Raw genomic sequence first — 24,597 nt, 5'->3', positions numbered from 1 at the left:
GTCCACAGAGAGAACTACCGGTAGTAACAATGCTAACTGTGCATAAGAAGCAGAGAGCACATAAACTTGTCAGCTAATAGATTCTTAACAGGATCAATGGGTATTTAATGTTTACTTATTAAACAGATATAATAAAGAGCTTTCAATGGTATATTCAGCAGACCAAATAAATTGAGTTTTAGGGTTTGTGTACACTTTAACTTCAACTAAATTGCATTGCTGCCCATGTCTATTTTTGAGGAAATGTCCCCTTACTTCTTGTTAGGACAGGAATTGGTAACAGATCCGCTTCACAAGTACACAATCCCAAAAATGTTTGCCTAGAGCTAGGTTTTAAAATGTGTGTGTATATATATATATACTGTCCTAGAAATCCTTTTTAGTGCTTTACTTTACCATTCAGAGTTCAGAAAATATTGGGGTGTGCTGTGAAATTTAAAACGAAAAAAGCTAAATTAGTTTTAATACATATACTGTATGTATTTTAACAACACAGGCACTTTGCACTCAAATATTCATATTAGACAACATATTAGTTTTATTTAAGGGGTTAAATGTAAGTTGTAACCACTTTTAGATGCTGTAGTGTTTCCATGGTGACACAGTGTTTCTCCCATAGGCTGCTAATTTGCTTGGTGATTAAAAAACAAGACCATCCATCTATTATTCTCTACACAGGAACATATTTTTAATTGCAACATCCACTTTGCTTTCATTTCATTCTGATTTTAATACTAGAATTAGCCATACAACTCAGTTTAGAATTGGGAGATCGTTTCAATCAATTATGTAAGGGAGATTAGCGGAGAAAAGCTTAGTGTGTTATCATAAAAAAAAATCAATTGAAAAAACTTTATTATATAAAATTATATTCAAAATAGCAAAAAATTGATTTAATAATTATAATTGGTACTTCCTTACAGTGGTGTATGTGTATATATATATATATATATATATATGTATATATAATATATTGTATAGCACCAACCAGCATTTGAAAGTTTGCAGAGTATTAGAACCATTTCCTGTGACTCACTGCACCCAAAGGAGCTTGCGATCTAAACTGCTATAGTAAAACAAATAAAGATACACACTCATGAAAAAATTACTTTCAAACTACCTCACTATCCTGTCTTTTAGATTGTGTGAAGCATGGTGTTAAATCCATTGCCTGCATGGTGCTAATAGAAGCATTAGAAGATATATATATATATATATATATATAGAGAGAGAGAGAGAGAGAGGTTGATTTAAAAATCTGGTGGAGTTGTGCAACTTGTTCAATAAGATTTGGCTATAAAACCCGAAAGCTAATTGCTTTCTATGCAGAGTTGCACCAGATTTTGTACTCTCCAAGTTTTAGTAAATAACACCCTATACATATAGATATATCTGTGTGTGTGTGTGTGTATATATATATATATATATACCATTCTTCAGTTAGTATATACACATCAAGTGGGTTCCACTGTTTCAACCACAACATACCCAATAGTAGGATTGCAATACTTTTTATGTGCTGCAATCAATTTCTTTACTATATTGTATATTCCAAAAAAATGCTATATAGGTACAAACTAAGTAAGTGTCTAGCAATCCATCAGCAACAGTTTTGAGCTTATCAAGCTCTTTTTCACTTTCTAAAAGTAATAGCTTAAGAAATAACGTGGTATGCGTAAAACTTTCGCTAATGGATTGCTGGACACAGAGCTAAGTTATAACTTGATTGCATTTTATTGGAATATATAGTAAAGAAATTGACAGCAACATATGAAGAGTATTGCAACACAATATATATATATATATATTATACATATACATCACATGTTTATCTGTCTACCGTCCTGTCTATCTTCTTATCTTTACATTATATCCTGAACTAGGCAAATCTTTGCTATGAAGGGATTTGTATTTAAATGTTTCAGTTTAGTTTGGATTTGAGGCCTAGATTACTGATGGAATAATTTTCTTTCTATTCTTTTCTATATCAAATCAGGTTTAGGTAAATTCTAAACAATTCATGAACATTTTCCCTAAATTAAATTTACTATCTTTTCCCTATTTTCCCTAAATCTAAGTATTAGGAGTGAACATGGACCAAAGTAAAGATTAGTCCTCAAGCACATATGGCCCAGTATTAGGCCTCATTCATACCTCTGTAACACAGATGTAAAACATATACTGATCATTAAGACAAGACAAAAGTTCCTGAATAATGATCAGTAATAGATCCACTTTAATGCATAAAAACTGTCAACTGTCATGCAGTATTTATTTATTTATTTTCTCAATGGTATACGTGTACACACGTCCTCAGGTGCAGATTTTTGGTTACAGATCTGAATTCAGTGCATGTTTATGCACCTGTGTGAATGTCTCCATTGAAAACAATGGCATTGTGTTCACGTTTTAATATAAAAAAAAATGTAACTACATTTTTTATGCTGTGTGCATGCTGAATGAAGCCATAGGTGTATAGCAGTATCAGTCATGAAACACAAATACTCTATTGCCTTATTGAAAAGAATCTGTCAAGATATCCTTACATACATGTTCATGAGCAGGGCCCTCCTATTCCTTCTGTATAGAACTCTTTTGTAATTGTACTGTCCCCCTTTATATTGTAAAGCACTGTGTAAACTGTTGGTGCTAATATAAATTCTATATGATAAAGATATAAATATGGGAGCTACCTTTGCTGATTTGTATTTAAAGTGCAAACTTCATACTCTAATCCTTTATCTTTTTCTTTACAGTAGCTCTACTTGAAACATAATTATAACAATGTATTTACTCCTTTTTAAATTTAAATAAAAAATATTTATTAATTTCCCATCACTACTGGATTTCCAGTTATGTGCAAACTTATGAACCATCCATCGAGAAGTCTGGCTAATTCATGTTGTCCATGAAGTCCCAAAAAAATAAATACCCCTAAAAAGTTATTTTCCTGTTTTTCAATATCCCAACAGATTTTTATTTCATTAATTTGACAAAGGATTGAAAACTTTATTTGGTTTAAATTTCGAACACCATGGATGCTTTCCATATGCCTCACAGTGTTCTGTACTGTGGCACTAACCTTCCAAAGCATTGAATGAAGGGTTATTCATGTGAAGTATTATCAGTATAAAGAATTACCAATAAAACACCATGGTCATAGGTAGGTAATGCTATCAGTGTGACACTTTGAATGTTGATGTTAAATCTTAATAAAATTGATAACAATGTATCTTTCTCTTGTTGGCATTTGCCACTGAAGCAAACACATTTTGGTTTGACCTCAATTAATTCTTCACCTGTGATCATAGTTTCAAAAACAATGAAAGCCTAGAAATGTTGTACACCTTTCAACCGATCATATTTCCATGATGAAAAGCATTGCTTTACTAATCTTTTTTACTCACTGCTGTAAACAATACAAATACACAACTAGGTTCAGGGGGAAAATATTTACATAAAAAATTGTGTGTTTGAAGTGAACACTGAACATCTTTTAGCAAACCAGTTCAATAATAGATTGTAAGCTCCAAGGAGCATGGCCCTCCTAACCCTATTGTACTGAACTGTATAGTTGCTGTATTGTGTCCCTTTATATTTTAAAGTGCTGAGAGAACTGTTGGCACTATATAAATCCTGTATTATAATAATAATATCCAAACACCATCAACAGTCAACAAATATCTCCATTGTTTTTTAGTTGGTGCAATAAGCTTTGTATCATTTTATATGAGGACCAGAATGGATAAATATGGAACCAAGGCCCATATTATATACAGAAATAAATCTTAAGTACAAATTTCTTAAATGCAGTAACCTGTAGCAACCAATCAGAATTTGCTCAGCTTAAATCAGACAAGTAAATTATTAAATATGTTGGTTTCTCTGAGTTACTGTAGTTAGGAACTCTTGATTGAATAAAGCCATTCATGTCAGAGGACTCCTAAAATAATATTGATATCCCTGGGCACTTTCCTATCTATGGATAACTAGTACTAACAAAGCATTCCTGAGAATTGGCAGCATAAGTGGATTTACATCATCATGCCCTTCATACCCCCTGAAACTGACAACTGTGCCTGTTTTTGGGGAAATTAATTATTTATTTATTTATTTATTTTCTTATTAGGACTACATTTTATTTCAAGCAAATACTATATATATATATATATATAAAACATCAGTGATGCATTATGACTTCACATGCTCTGCTTCTTGTGCTTAGCTGACCAATACATTGCATATAGCAAATGTTCTTGATTGAATAAAGCCATTCATGCCAGAGGACTCCTAAAATAATATTGATATCCCTGGGCACTATTCCAGCTATTGAAGAAAATAACTAGTACTAAAAAAGCATTCCTGAGAACTGGTAGCAAAAGTGGATTTACATCATATCATGCCCTTCATACCCCCTGAAACTGACTATATATATATATATATATATATATATATATATATATATATATTTTACATCAGTGATGCATTATGACTTCACACGCTGTGCTTTTTGCGCTTAGCTGACCAATACATTGCCTGTAGCAAATGTTCTATGTACAAAGCAATCCAATGCAGAATGGGACTGTACTGCATTCATATAACTGCACTCCAAGATTTCAAAAAATACAAATAACAAAATGAAAAACGATTGTCTAATGTCATCCCACGATTGCATCTCCAGATGACATATCCATTACACCCATGAGTCAGCGTTTGGATCATAAACCTCTATGAGGTTCTCTCCTGAGCAAAGGGTTAAATCCTTAATGGGTCGAACCAATGAGTTCTCTTCTGGCACTTTGTAAAGTAGCTCTCAATATTACTCAAGGCCTCCTAAGCACTCTTTGACCCTCTTATACATATCTACAGAAGCCTTTATGTACAGAAATACAAATAATGAAAGCTACACACACCTTTTATTTCTAGTTGTAAGTAGCTAAAGAGGAGACAATAATCTGCCTTTAACTCCTGAGACTCTATTAGCTATGTATATCCTACCAGGGGGTCAGCTCATAAGAAATTTTCAACTCAGCCCCCTCCTACCCCCAAAATATGCATCAGAATTATACCACAAGAATGCATATAGCTAACAGATTCATAGCAATTGTCCTAGAGGCATACAAGGACACAGTTCACCTGCTGCTCTGTGTTTACTGCTCAGCCTGTGCTTGGATGTCCTTCACAAGGTCCCTGCAGCTCGGTCCTTACCACCTCCATTCATTGTGTCGCATTTCTGATGCTCCATATTCAGACACACAGACCTGAGGGCAGACAGACTCCATACAGGTGGATGCTCAGAATATTCAACTGCTTTATTCCATCTAAATATAAGACCAATACTGATCATATAGACAGAAAGACAAGAAACGGACTGACAGGCATGAGAAAGACAATGCAACAATTATATACATATAAAAAAATGTTCTAACGGCTCTGTAATTCATTTGGCTTGATACGCTAATATATACTATTAATTGGATAATCATCTCATAATAGGATATTGTTCATTTAATTTTGCGACAAACTAAACACAAATTGATGGGGGGGGGGGGGCATTTACCAATTCTGTTCCACAGAAAGGAAAATCTATATCTTTTTTAAATTTTAAGTTCCTTTAAAATTGCTTTTACTATTGTGAATTAATATTACTTATACATTAGTAAAAAAATATATATATACAGTTAATAAACACATATATATCCTACAAATTATATTAGGAAAGAAAGTGCAGATTAAAAAAAGATGCCATACAAAATGTAATAAATGAATAAAAATAAATAAATATATATATATATATATATATATATATATATATAGATATACACACACACAGGGGGAGAGAGAGAGTGAGAGAGAGAGAAAGAGAGAGAGAGACAGAAAGAGATTAGGAAAAATCACAGGTTCCAAAAAAGATGCCATGCAAAACATAATAAATAAAAGAGAGGGATGAAAGAGAGAAAAAAAAGTGTGTGTGTGAGAGAGAGAGAGAGAGAGAGAGAGAGAGAGAGACAGAGAGAGAGAGAGAGAGAGAGAGAGAGAGAGAGAGAGAGAGAGAGAGAGAGAGAGAAATGAAGATAAACGGATATTAGGAAAATCACAGGATCCATAAAAGATGTCACACAAAATATAAGTGTAAAAAAAAATAGAAAGAGGAGAGAGAAAGAGAATGTGAAAGAGAGACAGATAAATTAGATAGATAGATAGATAGATAGATAGATAGATAGATAGATAGATAGATAGATACATTAGGAAAAAAACACAGATTCTGAATTAGATGCCATACATTATAGTAATAATATATACTGTACATTTAACAATATATAATGTAAATTATATACAGTATAATAGATGTAAGTTCATAGCTTATTAGAAAGCAATTCACGGATTTCAAATCAGATGCCAGTAATAATAATAGATATCCGTCCCTTTTCAACCTCAAGGCTAGGCAACAGGTGGTAAATAAATCCCTTCTGGTTTGGTATAATATAACTAGAACTAATGTGTAACAATGTGATTAAAAATATAAAATCCATTGATTATTGAAAACGTTTAATAGGCTTAAAAGGGTTGAAAGAATGGTTTTCAGCTATGTACTAATACAGTAAATAAATGTTGCTAATTTCATTTTTTTATTACTATAATTTTTATTATTACTATGGTTATTATTATCATTGATGTAGTTGTTGTTAGTCTTATTATTATTATTTTATTTTGTATTATTATTATTTTAAACGTGTATATATTGCACGTTACCTTTATGTCAGATTGCTGGGATAATTTCAAAGACTTCACAAAACTGACATAATCATACCATCCATTTACTGTCCCATTGCTACCCATACAGATGACTGTTTTGTACACGTAAAAGGTGAGAGAGGGCTCATATTGTGCGTCTTCTACCTGGGGACACTTTTCCTTGATCGTGTATCCCAGGTGCTAGGATTTTAATTGCTGTCAGTATGTTCTACGTGGCTCCTATGTGGGTATCCTGACCCCCAAACCTGTGACAGCAGTGAGACTTCTTATGGTATATGTATACTATAATATAATAATGTGTTATGAATTATATATTATGTTATATTATGTATTATATAGTTATAATAATAAGTTATTGTGTGCTATGTTATGTTGTAATAATATGTTATATTATATATTATGATATTATGTTAGATTATTTATTATATTATGTTTTAATGATCTATTATGTATTAGGCTATGTTGTAATAATATGTTATATTAAGTATTATATATTAAATTATGTTTTAATTATCTATTATGTATTAGGCTATGTTGTAATAATATATTATGTATTATATAATGTTATAATAATGTTATATTATGTGTTATGTTATGATATGTTATATTATGTATTATAGAATATTAGAAATGTATTAGGCTATGTTGTAATAAGATGTTATATTATGTATTATAGATTATATTATGTTTGAATGATCTCTTATGTATTAGGCTATGTTGTAATAAGATGTTATATTATGTATTATATTATGTTTTAATGATCTCTTATGTATTATAGATTATATTATGTTTTAATGATCTCGTATGTATTTGGCTATGTTGTAATAGTATGTTATATTATGTATTATAGATTATATTATGTTTGAATGATCTCTTATGTATTAGGCTATGTTGTAATAAGATGTTATATTATGTATTATAGATTATATCATGTTTGAAAGATCTCTTGTGTATTAGGCTATGTTTTAATAGTATGTTATATTATGTATTATACATTATATTATGTTTGAATGATCTCTTATGTGTTAGGCTATGTTGTAATAAGATGTTATATTATGTATTATAGATTATATAATGTTTGAATGATCTCTTATGTGTTAGGCTATGTTGTAATAAGATGTTATATTATGTATTATACATTATATTATGTTTGAATGATCTCTTATGTGTTAGGCTATGTTGTAATAAGATGTTATATTATGTATTATACATTATATTATGTTTGAATGATCTCGTATGTATTAGGCTATGTTGTAATAGTATGATATATTATGTATTATAGATTATATTATGTTTGAATGATCTCTTATGTATTATGCTATGTTGTAATAGTATGTATAACATACTATTACAACATAGCCTAATACATAAGAGATCATTCAAACATAATATAATCTATAAAACACAATTAAACATACTTTATTATGTATTATAGATTATATTATGTTTGAATGATCTCCTATGTATTAGGCTATGTTGTAATAGGATGTTATATTATGTATTATAGATTATATTATGTTTGAATGGTCCCTTATGTATTAGGCTATGTTGTAATAGTATGATATATTATGTATTATAGATTATATTGTGTTTGAATGGTCTCTTATGTATTAGGCTATGTTGTAATAGTATGATATATTATGTATTATAGATTATATTGTGTTTGAATGGTCTCTTATGTATTAGGCTATGTTGTAATAGTATGATATATTATGTATTATAGATTATATTGTGTTTGAATGGTCTCTTATGTATTAGGCTATGTTGTAATAGTATGATATATTATGTATTATAGATTATATTGTGTTTGAATGATCTCTTATGTATTAGGCTATGTTGTAATAGTATGATATATTATGTATTATAGATTATATTGTGTTTGAATGATCTCTTATGTATTAGCTATGATGTAATAATATGTTACATGAAATGTTCTAATACTGTTATATTGGAGCTGTGAGGAGATATTGACGGTACGTGCCCCGGTGTGACTGCTGGAGGTGATCAGGTGGATGTTTCGATCCCAGGCAGGACAGGAGGAGGGAGGGCAGGAGGCCACACGTGTCCCGCTGTCACTGCTGTCACCGCAGCTCCTGGCTACTTGTTGCTGATGGTGCAGGTGTCACAGAGCAGAAGCCGGAGCTGATGTGTCATGTACGCTCCAGGAGGCATTTCTTTCAGGTGATAAAAGAAGTGTCCTGTACTTACTGTGATCTCTGATGAAGTTGAGTGAACCTGATCAGGTCCTGAGCTGCCATGGATGACTGATCCCTGCAGGTGGGAATGTCAAAGTCTTTCTTACCGTTGGGTTGGAGGAGTCCTGGGATGATGATCCATGGAGAGGACAGACATCCCAAGTCCCCCACAAGTCCAGGCATAATGATGGGCGTCATTAGGAAAGTAACTGCATCTTTAGTCAATGATGTGGGGAACGTGTGAATGAGTATTGTGTGCCCGTCGTATGTCGCCCCTCCCAGGCCTCCCATTCCCTCCCCCTCCAGTGTGTGTTGTAAACCTGGCTCCAGGCTAAAATAAACCCGAGATAAGAGAGCTTAGGGCTCGCCTACTTTGTAAAGGCGATCAATCGGATCTCAGGCGTCCTCCAAGCACTCTCTTACGTAGACATCATCCACAAGGAGAGAGAATTGACACTACACAAGGCTGATCTGATCGCCACTTTTTTACCTGCTTGGTCGCTGAACCATGTCGTTGAGCCCAAAGCATACAACACCCTTTTCAGTGACCGATATCCTGAGCCCCATTGAAGAGACCTACAAGAAGTTTGGTGGCATGGACAACACTGGGAACCTGAGCACTTCCCTCAGCGCCTACAGACAGAGCCACGTTTCCCAGGCAGGGATGCAACAACACACCATGGGCCACAATGCCACTGTCACCACCACCTACCACATGCCCCATAGTGTCTCCCAGTTCTCACATGGTGCCATGGGGGGTTACTGCAATGGAAGTATTAGCAATATGGGAGATATCTCCTCTTACCAAGATACTATGAGGAACAGCGCAGCAGCCACTGGATGGTATGGAGCCAACCCAGATCCAAGGTATTCAACAAGTAAGTACATCTACCTCTATTGAAATAAAGTCTTCTGTGACTTGTTGCATGTGCTTGAACTTTTTTTGTAGAGTGTCACCTGGCATAAAAGTTATGGGGCAGTTGGGGTGTAGCTAAGGTTTGAGGAACCCAGCCCTCAAGTAGGTCAAATGAAATGTTGGATAAAGGACTTGAAGTGTCAACAAGCTAATTGAATGTATGTCAGTTTCTAGATTCATGGGACCTTCCAGCGGTATGAATATGGCTGGCATGGGCACTTTGCAAGGGATAGCAGAAGCTGCCAAATCAATGGCCCCTCTACATGCAGCCCCCAGAAGGAAAAGAAGAGTCCTCTTCTCTCAAGCGCAAGTGTATGAACTGGAAAGGAGGTTCAAGCAGCAGAAGTATCTCTCAGCTCCTGAAAGAGAGCATCTGGCCAGCATGATCCACCTCACCCCTACTCAGGTGAAGATCTGGTTTCAGAATCACAGGTACAAGATGAAGAGGCAAGCCAAGGACAAAGTCACTCAACAACTCCAGCAAGAAAGTAACTTGTGCCAGCAACAGTCCCCCCGCCGTGTGGCCGTTCCAGTGCTGGTAAAAGATGGCAAGCCTTGCCAAAACGGCTCCAACACCTCAACCACAAGTCAACAGGTATCCCAACAACAGAGTGGCTCCAATGGTGTATTGTCTTCTTCTAACAGCGCTGTCCATCAGCACCAGAATCAACAAGTTAACTCTTTAAACCAAGCTCCAGAGTTAGAGGAAATGTCACCTAGCCCTCAATCCCTCCACAACCAGGTGGCCAACATGACACAGATGGACGCTTCCAGTGTAGACTACACCAATGGTATGGTCAACCCCAGTATGCTTTACGGAAGAACGTGGTAAAGCCTCCTGGATGGGGATTCAAGCAGAGGTCAAGAGTTACTGACCTTCTCTGTTCTTTGGGAGACTTCACCTCCATGGTGGGTTCATGAGCTGACCTTTTTGTTATCAAATGTTCATTTTTTTGTTTTTCTTAGGACTGCTACAAAAAAAGTTACAATAGGGCTCGGTGAAGCTGTAGTAAATTATCCAGAAGGACATGACAGATCGGTATTGAGCCAGCAGTCACCCGCAGACTATTCCCTAACTTTCTAAATGGAACAATTGCAAAATTGATCAAAACATTAACATAACAGAATTTGGGGGAAACGTCATTGTGTATTTTTGTATAGCGAGATAAAACTACCTCGCAAAAAAAAAAAATCAAAAAACAAAACAAAAAAAAAAAACAAAAACACAAAAAACAGTGTCACACTATTTTATTGACATTTTTGAGTTGACAAAAGACTGCCAGCTATATAACATACGGACTAATCAGGCTGTTAGTATGTGTTTAATAATGAACGATTTAAATTATAGTATTTTATAGACATTTTCTCTTTGCAGTATTTTATAGTTTTATTTTTGTCTTTGTTTGAGGAAGTATGTGATCAATGACATCCTACATCTGGAATACTCTTTTAGATAACCCTTCAAATGTAGCTACTATGATCATAAGTTTAATGTCTTGGTTTTTTTATTTTATTACTGTATTTTATATTATGTTATATTCACTTCCTCAAAGCAGAAAGCCAGAATTGAAACGACTCTTTCATATTCTGGTCTCAGAACCTCATTTAAATTGTATCATTAAATATTACTTTTATTTCAAGGATGCTCCTGTCATAGATAAAAAAAAAAATAATACCAACAAATATTGCTAATTGGAGTATCTCAATACTGGGGTTTTAAAAGAAAAACTAATCAACTTTTATTTTTCAACTGACCCCTGTGCCACCCGTCCTGTATTTATTTCCGTGTGTGGTTATTTTATGTTTTGTTGTTTTGTTTTGTTTTTTTAATCATTTTGTAAATGTTTATTATACAAGAATTCACCACCTTCAGTTCCAATTATTGAGATACAATCTGAAGAATGATTAAATTAATAAAACAAAATGTCTATTACTTGAACTACTCAGCGCTTGGATTGATTGGATAAAGCAAAGGTCAAATGGTGAAGATCATGCATCAAATGCTCCTAAATTAATTTTTTTAACTTATTGTCTTGTTGATCTATATAAATTAATATTGTAATTTTAGTCCAGTAAATTCTAGAAATATGAAATGCAAAAGATGTGATGCCAGATTTCTTTTCTCCTTTTATATATATATTTTTTAAATTCCCAGATGTTTTACAATGATCCATAATTATCTGATCTTTAGTATGTGGAGTTCAGGTGTTCCAAAATTGAGTTAATATTTCCAGTTTTGTTTGGGAAACATGAAATTAAAAAACAAAACACCATTAATGGTTTTCCTACCAGACTGTTGCATTCTATACTGTATCAATGATGTGTATAGAGGAGATGCAATTGGCCGACCCTATAGTCTGCATGGCAGTGGTAAAGCAGGTGCACCTAGTTAGGAAGGGGGCTTAATCTATGATAAGAACACATTCCTGGCAGAATGGAAAAGTTGGGTGGGGGCATTGAACTAACGGATCTTTGTTGCTTTTGAGCAGAAACATGTCTCCAAGCTTTGCAGTTCAGATGTGTAATAAGCATACGAATGTGCTGACTAGGTGAACCTCATTAACTGAAGAGGAGGATAAGAGTCCCCACACAGAACAGTCCCGAAAGGGTACTTGGCCCAAGCAGGACAAAGGCAAAACCTAAAGTTCATCTGCATTTCAGAAATCCCCATAATAAAACCAGTCTGTGGATATTACAATGTCCAGACTGCTGGTTTGTCTTTAATTCAACCAAAAAAATGTGGCAGCTAAAAAAAAAGGGTGGAGGAGGGGGCAGGTAGGGGAGATTTAAGAAATAGGGTTTACTACAATACCATCAGCTGACTTGCTACATTCTCTGATGTTCCATTCTCAGCAAAGAAAATCCATGGAGCCAAGGCAGGAGTTACATTATTTGTATCAGCAGGTGGGCTGCATATATGACAAATGGTTACTATTTGTTAGGTTTACTTGCTAATATGTACAATACTGTACAGATTTATTGTCACTTCTAAACACTGGGGATAATGCTATTTTGTAACTTTCAATGGATTTACCACTAGAGGAATTAATAAATGATTTGCAAATGTGTCAGTTTTTCTCTTTACCACTTTTTTTATTGGGAGTAGAGGGCAGTGTACCTTCCTTCATTTCAAATCTATATAATAATATAATTTTATATTATAGAATATGTATATATATATATATATATATATATATATATATATATATATATATATATATAATTAAATTCTATCATATAAAATTATATTATTATATAGATTATATATAAATATAAAACAATTGTTACAGCTATCAAAATGATCTGGTATTTCTGTTGCATTTTGATATAGCTTTTATATTATGTAGTCAATTTCTGTTGCATTATGTACTGCTACTGTATGATTTTAATTTTATTTTACATTATAGACATTACAGACAGATGGGATATATTACAATTATCATTTGTGCACTGTAGATTGGCAAATAGACTGATGCAGTCAATAATTATGCTCTTTTTACAGGTTGTGCTTTTTGAAAATATTATTGTGTTATCACTGGTTACGTATGTGTTCAACTACACAGTTGAGCAGACTTGTTCAATAGATAAATAATACATTTATGTCATATTTTATATGTTAAAAAGTATAGTCTCCTAATGGAAAATAATTTGAAAGTGCTTGATTTTGAGAGCTTAACAATCATGTATTGTTACATGTAATGTCATATTAGCATTAAGTATATAGCTAAGGTTTTTGTATACTACAGATACGCTGTTATGTATTGTATTCATTCACATAATAATTTGCAAAAGAAACACTGAATTAGGCTTGTTTCAGTTTAGAACCTAGCACAATAATTCACTGAGGTTATTAGGCAAATGATATCACTTACACATACTGGAGCATTTTGAAACATGGTATTTGACTTTTCTGAGCTATAGAGTCTGGATTGTAACTGGGGCTAATTTATAATAATGCAAACAATGAAAACTGAAGTAAAGATGGAGTTGTTACTCACAGAAAACAATCAGATATATCACTTTTTACAGAAAAATGAAACAGTTAAATTAATCGGTTGCTGCAAGTAACAGCTCCACTTTTACTCCAATGTTCCTTGCTGTACTTCTTTTATACATAAGGCCATTTAATTTTTACCCGCAAGTACATAGTATGGAAATTTTCAGGTCCAAGGGCACTAAACATGGGTGTCAATGTAAATGTCCTATTAGAAACTGGCACACTAAACATTTTGTTCCCTAGATCATTAACCACTTATAGGTCCCAAAATAACAGTAAAGAAAAGTAATGTCATAGACTTAGTAAAAATCATTGGTTGGGGTGGAAGTTAAAGGCCTTTAGTCAACCATTCTTTAAAAACAAATGCTTGGCTAAACTATGCTATATGCAGAAAGGTGATTGAAGGAGGGCACAGGAGCAGCAGGCAGAATGAGCATCAGTTTATCAAGGCAGAACCTCAGCAATCAGAACAGGTCTGATCAATTGTTTCTCAAGAGAGAGGTTGAGCAGCTGCTGTATAACTTACCTATAAACATGAAATCACAGTCCCATCCCACCAAAACCAGCTAGGCTGGCTGAATACTATTTTAGCTCTTTGGGTAACTCTCAGAAGGTTCTGACATGCAAGGTAGTGTAGATACATTTCAACCAGCATTTTTTTAGGACCCTTAAACAACTAGGTCTGTTTAGCTACTTAGATAAATGCATTTCATGAAGTGGGCAAATAGAAAGCAGATAACTATATTTTTTTGGAAGTAATACTATATGAGCCAACATTTTTAACTCAGTTGATTCTCCACACGAGGATCTTCATTCCAGCTGAAATTATCTTTATTAGCTGATCACTATCTTATGTCTATGAATACCTAAAGACCAGCCTTTCTCAACTTTCTTACCCTTGATGCACCCTTAAAAAATTTCAAGATCTTACGGAACCCCTGAAATAATTTTCTCATCTACAGTTTTTGATACAGTACAGAAAATATCTGAATGACTGATTCACAAAATGACACTAACCTTACATTAGTACTCAGTGGTAACACTAATTTTAAATTGGTGCTCAGGAACATTGGGTTTGATGCAAACTTGGATATGGACTGAACCAGGAAGGTCAATGTCACTACCACCCTCTGTCGCCCAATCAATTTCGGCCAGCAGCAAGTACACAAATGGGCAAAGATGCTCATGACTGATGTAGCTACATGGGAATATTAGTTCAATGATATTGACTTAATATGGCCATGTGGTCATATTTGGTCAATAAAGTCACAAACATCTCCTCCCACTTGTTTACATGTAGCTGTGGAGTAGGGAATGCCCTAGCCCCAGCTGACTGAGCAGCAGTAGGTGGGAATGAGAGCTTCCTTCTGAGTTCAATCCAAACCCAAATTTGAACCAAACCCAAGCCCATCCCAAGTGCCTAGTGAAAAATCAGTCTGCATGGGTGTCCAGTGCAAACTTTGCCTTTGCCTTAGGGTTCAGGAAAAATAATATAACTTTGTAATGATGTTCAGGACTTCTAGTTTTACAAAGTCTGTTCCCATTTAAGAAGATTACTGGTAAATGCTGGGAACACACATTTAGCATGTCTCCAAGTGCGCATCAGTGTTGCCTTTAACTCCTCCCAACTTCATTACATTTCAGAAGCAGACAGTTCTATATGCTCACTTTTGAGTATATTAATGGTTTATAAGATAATTCCTTAAATCCTCTACAGGCTGAAAGCTCTAAAATTGAAGCCCTGTAGCCTCTGCCCTGAAAGCCGCTGTTCCAAGTATAGACAAGTAAATCTTCTTGTACCTCACTGCTAACTCAGTGTGCTGAGGTCAACAGCCAGATCTTTAAATATACTATCTGGCTAATATCAGTCTGCCCTTTAGTCTTCTGTAAATCAGCAGCAGCTGCTGTATGAACATTAAAGTTACCATTGAGCAGATTTAAATCCACTGTAACGGTACCCCTATGACAGAAACCCCAGGGAATTTTCATGGAACACTGGTTGAGAAACCCTGCTATAGACCCTCATAACTGAGCCTTCTTAGCTGTGGGGCAGCCAGCCAGCAACAAATATGAGTTTTGGATATTCATATTGGAAAGACTGACCAGATGCTAGCTGCTCACATTATTTATTGGACAGTGGTTGTGATAATTTGAGAGCAGCAATCACCAATATGGCCCTCTAACTGGGGCTTTCTATGGATCAACTGTGGGTTTGGGGTTCTGTGGATGCGGTTTTTCATTTATATATTTTTGTCTATTGGTTGAACTCAATAGACATCTGTTTTTCTTTGACTTGACTAGTAACAGGTTTGAATCAGGGGCGAACTGACCATTCAAAAACTCGGGCACTGCCCGAGGGCCCGGGGTCAGTAAGGGGCCCCATGAGATGCCCCTGGTACCTTTCATAGACTTTTTTGGGCATGGTTTTAGTGTGGGCGAGGACACAGGGGTTCCATGATCCCCTATTGCCCAGGGCCCCATGAGTTGTTAGTCCGCCCCTGGTTTGAATGGATATCTATTGTACTCAGAGGTCAGTAATCTTCCACACTTAGGTAGATTAACTCTTCTTGTACCTCACTGCTAACTCAGTGTGCTGAGGTCAACATCCAGATCTTTAAACATAGTATCTGGCCAATATCAGCCTGCCCTTTAGTCGTCAGTAAATCAGCAGTAGCTGCTGTGTGAACATTAAAGTTACCATTGAGCAGATTTAAATCCACTATAATGGTACCCCTATGACAGAAACCCCAGGGAATTTTCATGGAACACTGGTTGAGAAACCCTGCTATAGACCCTCTTAACTATGAATTCTTAGCTGTGGGGCAGCCAGCTGGCAACAAATATGAGTTTTGGATATTCATAGTGGCAAGACTTATCAGATGCTGGCTGCTCACATTATTTATTGGATAGTGGAAGTGATAATTTGAGAGCAGCAACCACCAATATAGCCCTCTAACTAGGGTTTCCTATGGATCAACTGTGGGTTTGGGGTTCTGTGGATGTGGGTTTTTAATTTATATATTTTTGTCTATTGGTTGAACTCAATGGACATCTGTCTTTCTTTGACCTGACTAGCAACAGGTTTGAATGGATATCTATTGTACTCAGAGGTCAGTAATCTTCCACGCTTAGGTAGATTACCTGCAACAGAACATCTAAAATATACTGTTATTTGCAGTAATTACACATGTATGGACCTGTCCAAAATGTCTAAACCCAAACATTCTTTATATTAGATGCCTGGTAGAGAAGATTACTATTCTGCTTACAGAACCTATAGAAAACTGGTCTTGCAGGCATGATCTTAGTGTCCTTAGGCACCCGTGTTTTCCAGCATGTCTGTAGACATGGAACCAATCATTGGGGTCATATTTAGCCATCATGTGCTAGCCACATCCGAATGATGACACCTTTTTGTAAAAACCCCTCCCATTGTATCATGGAATTAATTGAGAAAAATTATTGCTAGCATGTGACTCTGGAGGAAGCATACTATCTGCCAGGACAGAACAACAAACAAGGTAAAGAAGAGATGCTTTCATATTCCTTGCATTGTCTTACCCCCCCCCCCCCCCCCCATTTTATCCTTATAGTTTTGTTTTTTTTTTCAGATGAATTTGGTCAAAATATCTAGAGGTAGCCAAAAAGATTATCAGAATTTTTAAACTTTGTGGTTTGATGACCCCCTTACCCTGCTTGTCCAGGCATTGACCCACAAGTGCCATTATGGTAAATACAGGCCTAATGATTATTAGTGCTTAGTCGATAAATTGGAACAGAAAAGGTGCATTGCAGATACCTCGGATGTCATCTTAGGGGTCACTGGACAGGTTTCTCCTCCTGTCTGCTTTCTTCTTTTTCTGAGAAGCTGTAGCAATGTTGGCAGGTATCTTATAGCTATGACTGATACCTTTTATTAAGTAACCAGTGCAAAGATCAGCAGCCCCTAACAATCAATCACAGTTCAATATCCTGAATCAGAATTGTTATTGCTTTCTGTGGATCCTTTGAATAAGAAAGTCAAAATATGTATTCAAGGAGTACTGTTGTGTTGAATTTTTCAGTGATCAGCTGAAATTTTGCTGTGTATCTATTAGCACAATACATACATCAGAAACATGAACAGAAGAGAAAAAAGCAGTGTAAAGCAGAAAGATTATGTGCATACTTTCATACTTTGTACACTAGCCTTTAGCAACCAATACAGTTTTTAGTTTGTAGAAATCATTTTCAGTTTCTGGAAATCAGATCAGAAAAAGTAGCACTCTCATTGGTTGTTAACCCCTTGGGGCCCCAATAACCCATATGTACGTCAGCAACAAGCTGAGCTTTAACGTCCATACACCGCACATATGCATCACTGGGCAGGCAATGTTTATGTCCAGCACAAAGACTAAGCTGCTGAAAATAGCTCTCGGTCCCGAGTGAACATTGGTAGCTGGCGGCACCGGCTTCCGATCATCTGACCACTGTGACAGCCACACTGTAAATACTCCCCAACACATTAGAGATCTTCAAGTCTGAACATTTTTTAATCAAGAAGGATCACATCACAAACATAGTAATAAAATGTTTCGAAGCCACTCGGGACCCCTTCGTCAGGCATGTCTGATGAAGGGGTCCTTCGCGGTTCCGAAACGTTGCACTACTCTCTTTGTGATGTGATCTTTCTTCATTAAAAACCATTTGGACTTGAAGATCCGTGGTGTGCTGGCGAGTATTTACATTGTGTAGGGCATGCTCCATTATCCAGCTGGTGATTGCTACAGTACACAGTACTTTGCAGAGCACATTCAAGGAACGTGACAGCCAAAATCTGACAGTCAATCACAGTGGTCACATGATCGTCAATCCTTCCCACCTCCCTGGACTTTAAGAATTTTTAATGAGGACACCAGGATGAGTGGGAAGAGGTTAACTTGATTTAAAGTGTATGCAAACCCTAACAATAAATGTCTCTTATTCAGCCCCTTTTGGTCTGTTATATATACAATCGAAAGTATTTTTCTATATCTGTTCAAAAAGGGCACAAAAATACTTATTGAACCTACCCAAACTCTAGTTAACTGATATCTTCCTGTACTGTCTGCCAGTGTCACACTCCTAATGGTTACATTGTTACAAGTTATCTCAGTGCATGCCAAAATGCCTCCACCTATGTTGTGGAGAAGAGGAGGTGGTATTTGATAGTCTTGCTCAAGGTTATTAATGCTTCTCCTCCATAGCTACAGTATGGTGAACAAGCATTGCCCCATTTAGACAGGAAATGTGTTACTGACCGATTGACCTTATGGAAAAAAGCCTAAAAAAATTAAATGAATGTAGCCACCACATCCAGGAAGAATGGCAGTGCATAGCTGCAATTATATTACATTTTGTTCTAGGGCTTAGAAGCACTTTAGGTTTTTGCAGTTTGCAGGCTGCCTTTGCTGCCATTGCTGACATCCTTTGGAAGATGCTAGCTGCCTGGTTGTCTCAGGCTTAAACACTTTCTAAATCACCCACCAGGAGCAAACATACTTGCTGTTCTGATCTGCATATTTGTTTTGGTCATTGGATCAACATCATGACAATCCAACCAACACATTTAAACAGAAAATATAGGCAAATAATTACAGTGAAGGAAATAAGTATTTGATCCCCTGCTGATTTTGAATGTTTGCCCACTCACAAAGAAATGATCAGTGTAAAAATCGAATGGTAGGTGTATTGTAACACTGAGAGATAGAATAGCAACAAAATATTCTAAAGAAATGCATGTCTAACAAATTATACACTGATTTGCATGTTCATGAGGGAAATAAGTATTTGATCCCCTTCACAAAACATGACTTAGTACTTGGTGGCAAATCCCTTGCTGGCAATCACAGAGGTCAGATGTTTTCTGTAGTTGGCCACCAGGTTTGCACACATCTCAGGAGGGATTTTGGCCCACTCCTCTTGGCAGATCCTCTCCAAGTCATTAAGGTTTGGTGGCTGACATCTGGCAACTCGAACTTTCAGCTCCTTCCACAGATTTTCAATAGGATTAAGGTCTGGAGACTGGCTAGGCCACTCCAGGACCTTAATGTGCTTCTTCTTGAGCCATTCCTTTGTTGCCGTGGCCATGTGTTTTGGGTCATTGTCATGCTGGAACACGAATCCACAACCCATTTTCAATGCCCTGGCTGAGGGAAGAAGGTTCTCACCCAAGATTTGATGGTACTTTGCCCCGTTTATTGTCCCTTTGATGCAGTGAAGTTTTCCTGTCCCCTTAGCAGAAAAACAGCCCCAAAGCAGAATGTTTCCACCACGATGTTTGACAGTTGGGATGGTGTTCTTGGGGTCATAGGCAGCATTCCTCCTTCTCCAAACACAGCGAGTTGAGTTGATGCCAAAGAGCTCAATTTTGGTCTCTTCTGACCACAACACTTTCAACCAGTCCTCCTCTTCATCATTCAGATGTTCAGTGGCAAACTTCAGACGGGCCTGGACATGTGCTTTCCTGAGCAGAGGGACCTTTCGGGCACTGCAGGATTTCAATCCATGTCGGTGTAGCGTGTTACCAATTGTTTTCTTAGTGGCTGTGGTCCCAGCTGCCTGGAGATCATTGATAAGATCCTCATGTGTAGTTCTGGGATGATTTCTCACTGTTCTCATGATCATTGACACTCCAGGAGGTGAGATCTTGCATGGTGCACCTGAACTAGAGAGACTGAAAGTTGTTTTGTGTTTCTTCCATTTGCGAATGATTGCACCAACTGTTGTCACCTTCTCACCAAGTTGCCCTGAAATCCTTGGACTGCTCTTTGGTCTTTGCCATGGTGGAGAGTTTGGAATCTGATTGTTTGATTGCTCCTGTGGACAAGAGACTGCTTCTAATCTCAGCTTGTTACCTGTATGAAAGACACCTGGTAGCCAGAAATCCTGCTGAATTATAGGGGATCAAATACCTATTTCCCTCATGAACATGCAAATCAGTGCATAATTTGTTAGATGTTCATTTCTTTTGAATTTTATGTTGCTATTCTGTCTCTCAGTGTTACAATACACCTACCATTCGATTTTTAGACTAATAATTTCTTTGTGAGTGGGCAAACATTCAAAATCAGCAGTGGATCAAATACTTATTTCCTTCACTGTACATTCTGTCCTGGCACTGACAATTTCTAAGACAACAATAAAGCTACTAAACACAAATCAAATTTTTTTTAAATTTAAAGTAACATATAAAATGTAAGAAACTTTTAAGACATTTGGACTTTTAAAAGGCACATTTATCAAACTTGGATATGCTGTTAGTTTGGTGTTCATGGTGATATTTTAAGTGTTTTATTTATTATTATGACGTTTCTCCACCAAGGTTAATTTTTGGAGGATTGAACTTGATGGATTTCTACTGTATATCCTTTTGTCTATATGATCTTCTTTGGCTGCTTTGAATGTTACACAGCCTTGGCATCTATTCTTACAGATGTTAACAGGAAATCAACAGTATACATACAAAGATGCTGGGAAAAGGAGAAAAATAGTTTTGACAGAGGATACATACTAAGTTTTTTCGACCAAAGACTGAACCTCTTAGAAATGTTTTTTTTTACTTTGGTTCAACTGTAAAGAGAAAGCCTTCTTTTTTGCCCTTCCTTGGAGCAGAACTAATTTGAAACTCCATAATCTATATTAAAATATATAAATATATAACTTTAAATACTAAAACAAAGTCCTCCGCACCAAATTTGCTATTTGAGACTTCCATTACATTTGTGTTTGATAACACTGGCGAAATGTCCATGGCATAATAAATAAGAATTATGCTCTCCAATAAGTTAATATGATAATTTTGCTATTTTCATTTTATATATTAATAATCTATTAGCCTAAAGGTACACATAGACAGGCAGCTGTCCCAAACAAACAATAAGCAGTGACACCTGCCTGGTCTTGAACCTGTGGGACCTGCTGCACAATGCTATGTGACTTGGCCAATTAACTGAAATATGCATGCATTGCTAACATCTCCCTACCCCTTTTTTACATAGAAAAGGGAAATATTGGTGCTTGTTCCCCTGAAATTTTCTTGCAAGCTGAAAACTTTACTTCAATAACAAGCATTTTCAAAGGACAGAAGCATTCATGTTACCCCCAGAAGGAGTCCTGAGCTCTTTCTTCACCTGTTGGTTGGTGTATCCTCAAACTGTCTTAACATCACGTCATGTATGGCCTTCAAAGCTACTTACACATATAAAAGTAGGATTATTTCAGATTACATCTTTCCTAAAGGCAATCCTTTTCACGTCTGACTCTTCACAGTCTTTTGAAAAGATGCATACTAGAGTACATAATGCATAGTACTCTGGGAATCCTTTGTCAAGTGCTTGTAAAACACATACTGTACAGTTAGAGAACACATATAAAACAGCAATTTAAAATTAGTTCAGTCAAATATTTTATTTATTTATTTTCTTTAGTTTTGGATAGAAAGGGGAGAGATTAGACCCCCTTTTTGATTTTTACTGTTATTGGAGACTCTGTTACAGAGACTTCCTTTCATTTACTGTTTAGGTGAAAAACATTTTATTAGGCAGGAAATGAAACAATGCTGGGTGTGCAAGGAGGAAAGCACCAAAAGCAGAATGTATAAAGTCCAGATTTAATTTTATTTAGTCTCCCATATCACAAAAAAACAAAGTTTGGGGGTTCAGAGGGTCCTCTTTTAGCAGGATGTGGTACTGTTGATCAAGATGTCTACAGAACTGATAAGCGTAGAGGGATTCTGATGGGTAATTGGTATGACCACCTCAGAGGCCAGATGAACCAATAAAATGCTGACAGGGGTTCTCGCCTTTTATTACTTAAAGCAAAATATTTTACGAAAATGTTTTACTTCTACCAATGTTGCCTTGGAGATTTAACCAAACTTCTAATTTGGTGAAACTGCTCTAACCCAAACAAAAAGTGAGGAGAAATATTGCTAACATATGTACTTAGTCAACACTCCCCATGGCCTAACTTTTGAGGGACAATAGAGATCCTTGAAATTAGTCAGTTGGGGTTGTCTGCTCATCTGTGCACATAGACCTTGCAAATGTGACTGGACTGGGCAACAATGATCTAATGACAAAGCACACCTTAAAGTAAATCTTTCAGGCCTTAATATTCCTATTTCCATTTTCAGCAGCATATGCTTCAGTCCAATGCCACTCTGTTTGCTGCCAGTTTGCTAAAAGAAATACACAAAAAGCACTTCTACGTATGGAGAAACATGTGACTAACTTCATGTGATAGCAGTAGGCCAATCACTACTGTCACATGGCAGAGTACTGTGCAAGCTACAACTCTGGCCACTTGTAGCTTACACAGGTCTTTCCATTTACCGAGCGGAGTATACAGGTGAAACTCGAAAATTAGAATATCATGCAAAAGTTCATTTATTTCAGTAATGCAACTTAAAAGGTGAAACTAATATATGAGATAGACTCATTACATGCAAAGCAAGATAGTTCAAGCCGTGATTTGTCATAATTGTGATGATTATGGCTTATAGCTCATGAAAACCCCAAATCCACAATCTCAGAAAATTAGAATATTACATGCAATCAATAAAACAAGGATTGTACATAGAACAATATCGGACCTCTGAAAAGTATAAGAATGCATATGTACTCAGTACTTGGTTTGGGCCCCTTTTGCAGCAATTACTGCCTCAATGTGGCGTGGCATGGAAGCTATCAGCCTGTGGCACTGCTGAGGTGTTATGGAAGACCAGGATGCTTCAATAGCGGCCTTCAGCTCTTCTGCATTGTTCAGTCTCACGTCTCTCATCTTTCTCTTGGCAATGCCCCATAGATTCGCTATGGGGTTCAGGTCAGGCGAGTTTGCTGGCCAATCAAGCACAGTAATCCCACGGCCATTGAACCAGGTTTTGGTGCTTTTGGCAGTGTGGGCAGGTACCAAGTCCTGCTGTAAAATGAAGTCAGCATCCCCATAAAGCTCGTCTGCGGAAGAAAGCATGAAGTGCTCCAAAATCTCCTGGTAGACAGCTACGTTGACCCTGGACTTAATGAAGCACAGTGGACCAACACCAGCAGATGACATGGCTCCCCAAATCAACACAGAGTGTGGAAACTTCACACTGGACTTCAAGCATCTTGCAGTGTGTGCATCTCCATTCTTTCTCCATACTCTGGGTCCCTGGTTTCCAAATGAGATGCAAAGGTTGCTCTCATCAGAAAAGAGGACTTTGGACCAGGGGCGGACTGACAACTGATGGGGCCCCCAGGCAATAGGGGATAATGGGGCCCCTGTGTCCTTGCCCAAACTCAAAAAAGCCTATGAAAAAGGTACCAGGGGCATTTCATGGGGCCCCCTACTGACCCCAGGCCCTCAGGCAGTGCCCGAGTTTCCAAATGGTCAGTCCGCCCCTGCTTTGGACCACTGAGCAACAGACCAGGTCTGTTTTTCTGTAGCCCAGGTAAGACGCTTCTGACGTTGTTTGTTGTTCAGGAGCGGCTTCACAAGAGGAATATAACATTTGAAGCCCATGTCCAGGATCCGTCTGTGTGTGGTGGCTCTTGATGCACTGACTCCAGCCTCAGTCCACTCCTTGTGAAAGTCCCCAACACTTTTGAATGGCCTTTTCCTGACAATCCTCTCCAGGCTGCGGTCATTCCTGCTGCTTGTGCACCTTTTTCTTCCACACTTTTCCCTTCCACATAACTTTCTATTAATGTGCTTTCATACAGCACTTTGGAAAC

The 24,597-nt window shown here is 36.6% G+C and overlaps 1 protein-coding gene across 1 annotated transcript; it reads left to right on the top strand.

The window, feature by feature from the left end:
* Positions 1-9,094: 9,094 nt before the first annotated feature.
* On the top strand, positions 9,095-12,935 carry NKX2-4 (NK2 homeobox 4). The gene is made up of 2 exons (XM_089686489.1): positions 9,095-9,829; positions 10,035-12,935. The coding sequence occupies exons 1-2, from the start codon at positions 9,460-9,462 to the stop codon at positions 10,697-10,699; spliced, it is 1,035 nt and encodes a 344-aa protein (XP_089542615.1). The 5' UTR covers positions 9,095-9,459; the 3' UTR covers positions 10,700-12,935.
* Positions 12,936-24,597: the final 11,662 nt, after the last annotated feature.

This window comes from Staurois parvus, unplaced genomic scaffold (genome assembly GCF_062004578.1).
Source record: "Staurois parvus isolate SC_StPar_1 unplaced genomic scaffold, SC_StPar_1.0 ptg000401l, whole genome shotgun sequence".
NCBI classification, from domain to species: domain Eukaryota; kingdom Metazoa; phylum Chordata; class Amphibia; order Anura; family Ranidae; genus Staurois; species Staurois parvus.
The sequence above is the reverse complement of the archived record's forward strand: the minus strand, read 5'-3'. Positions and strand labels throughout refer to the sequence as shown.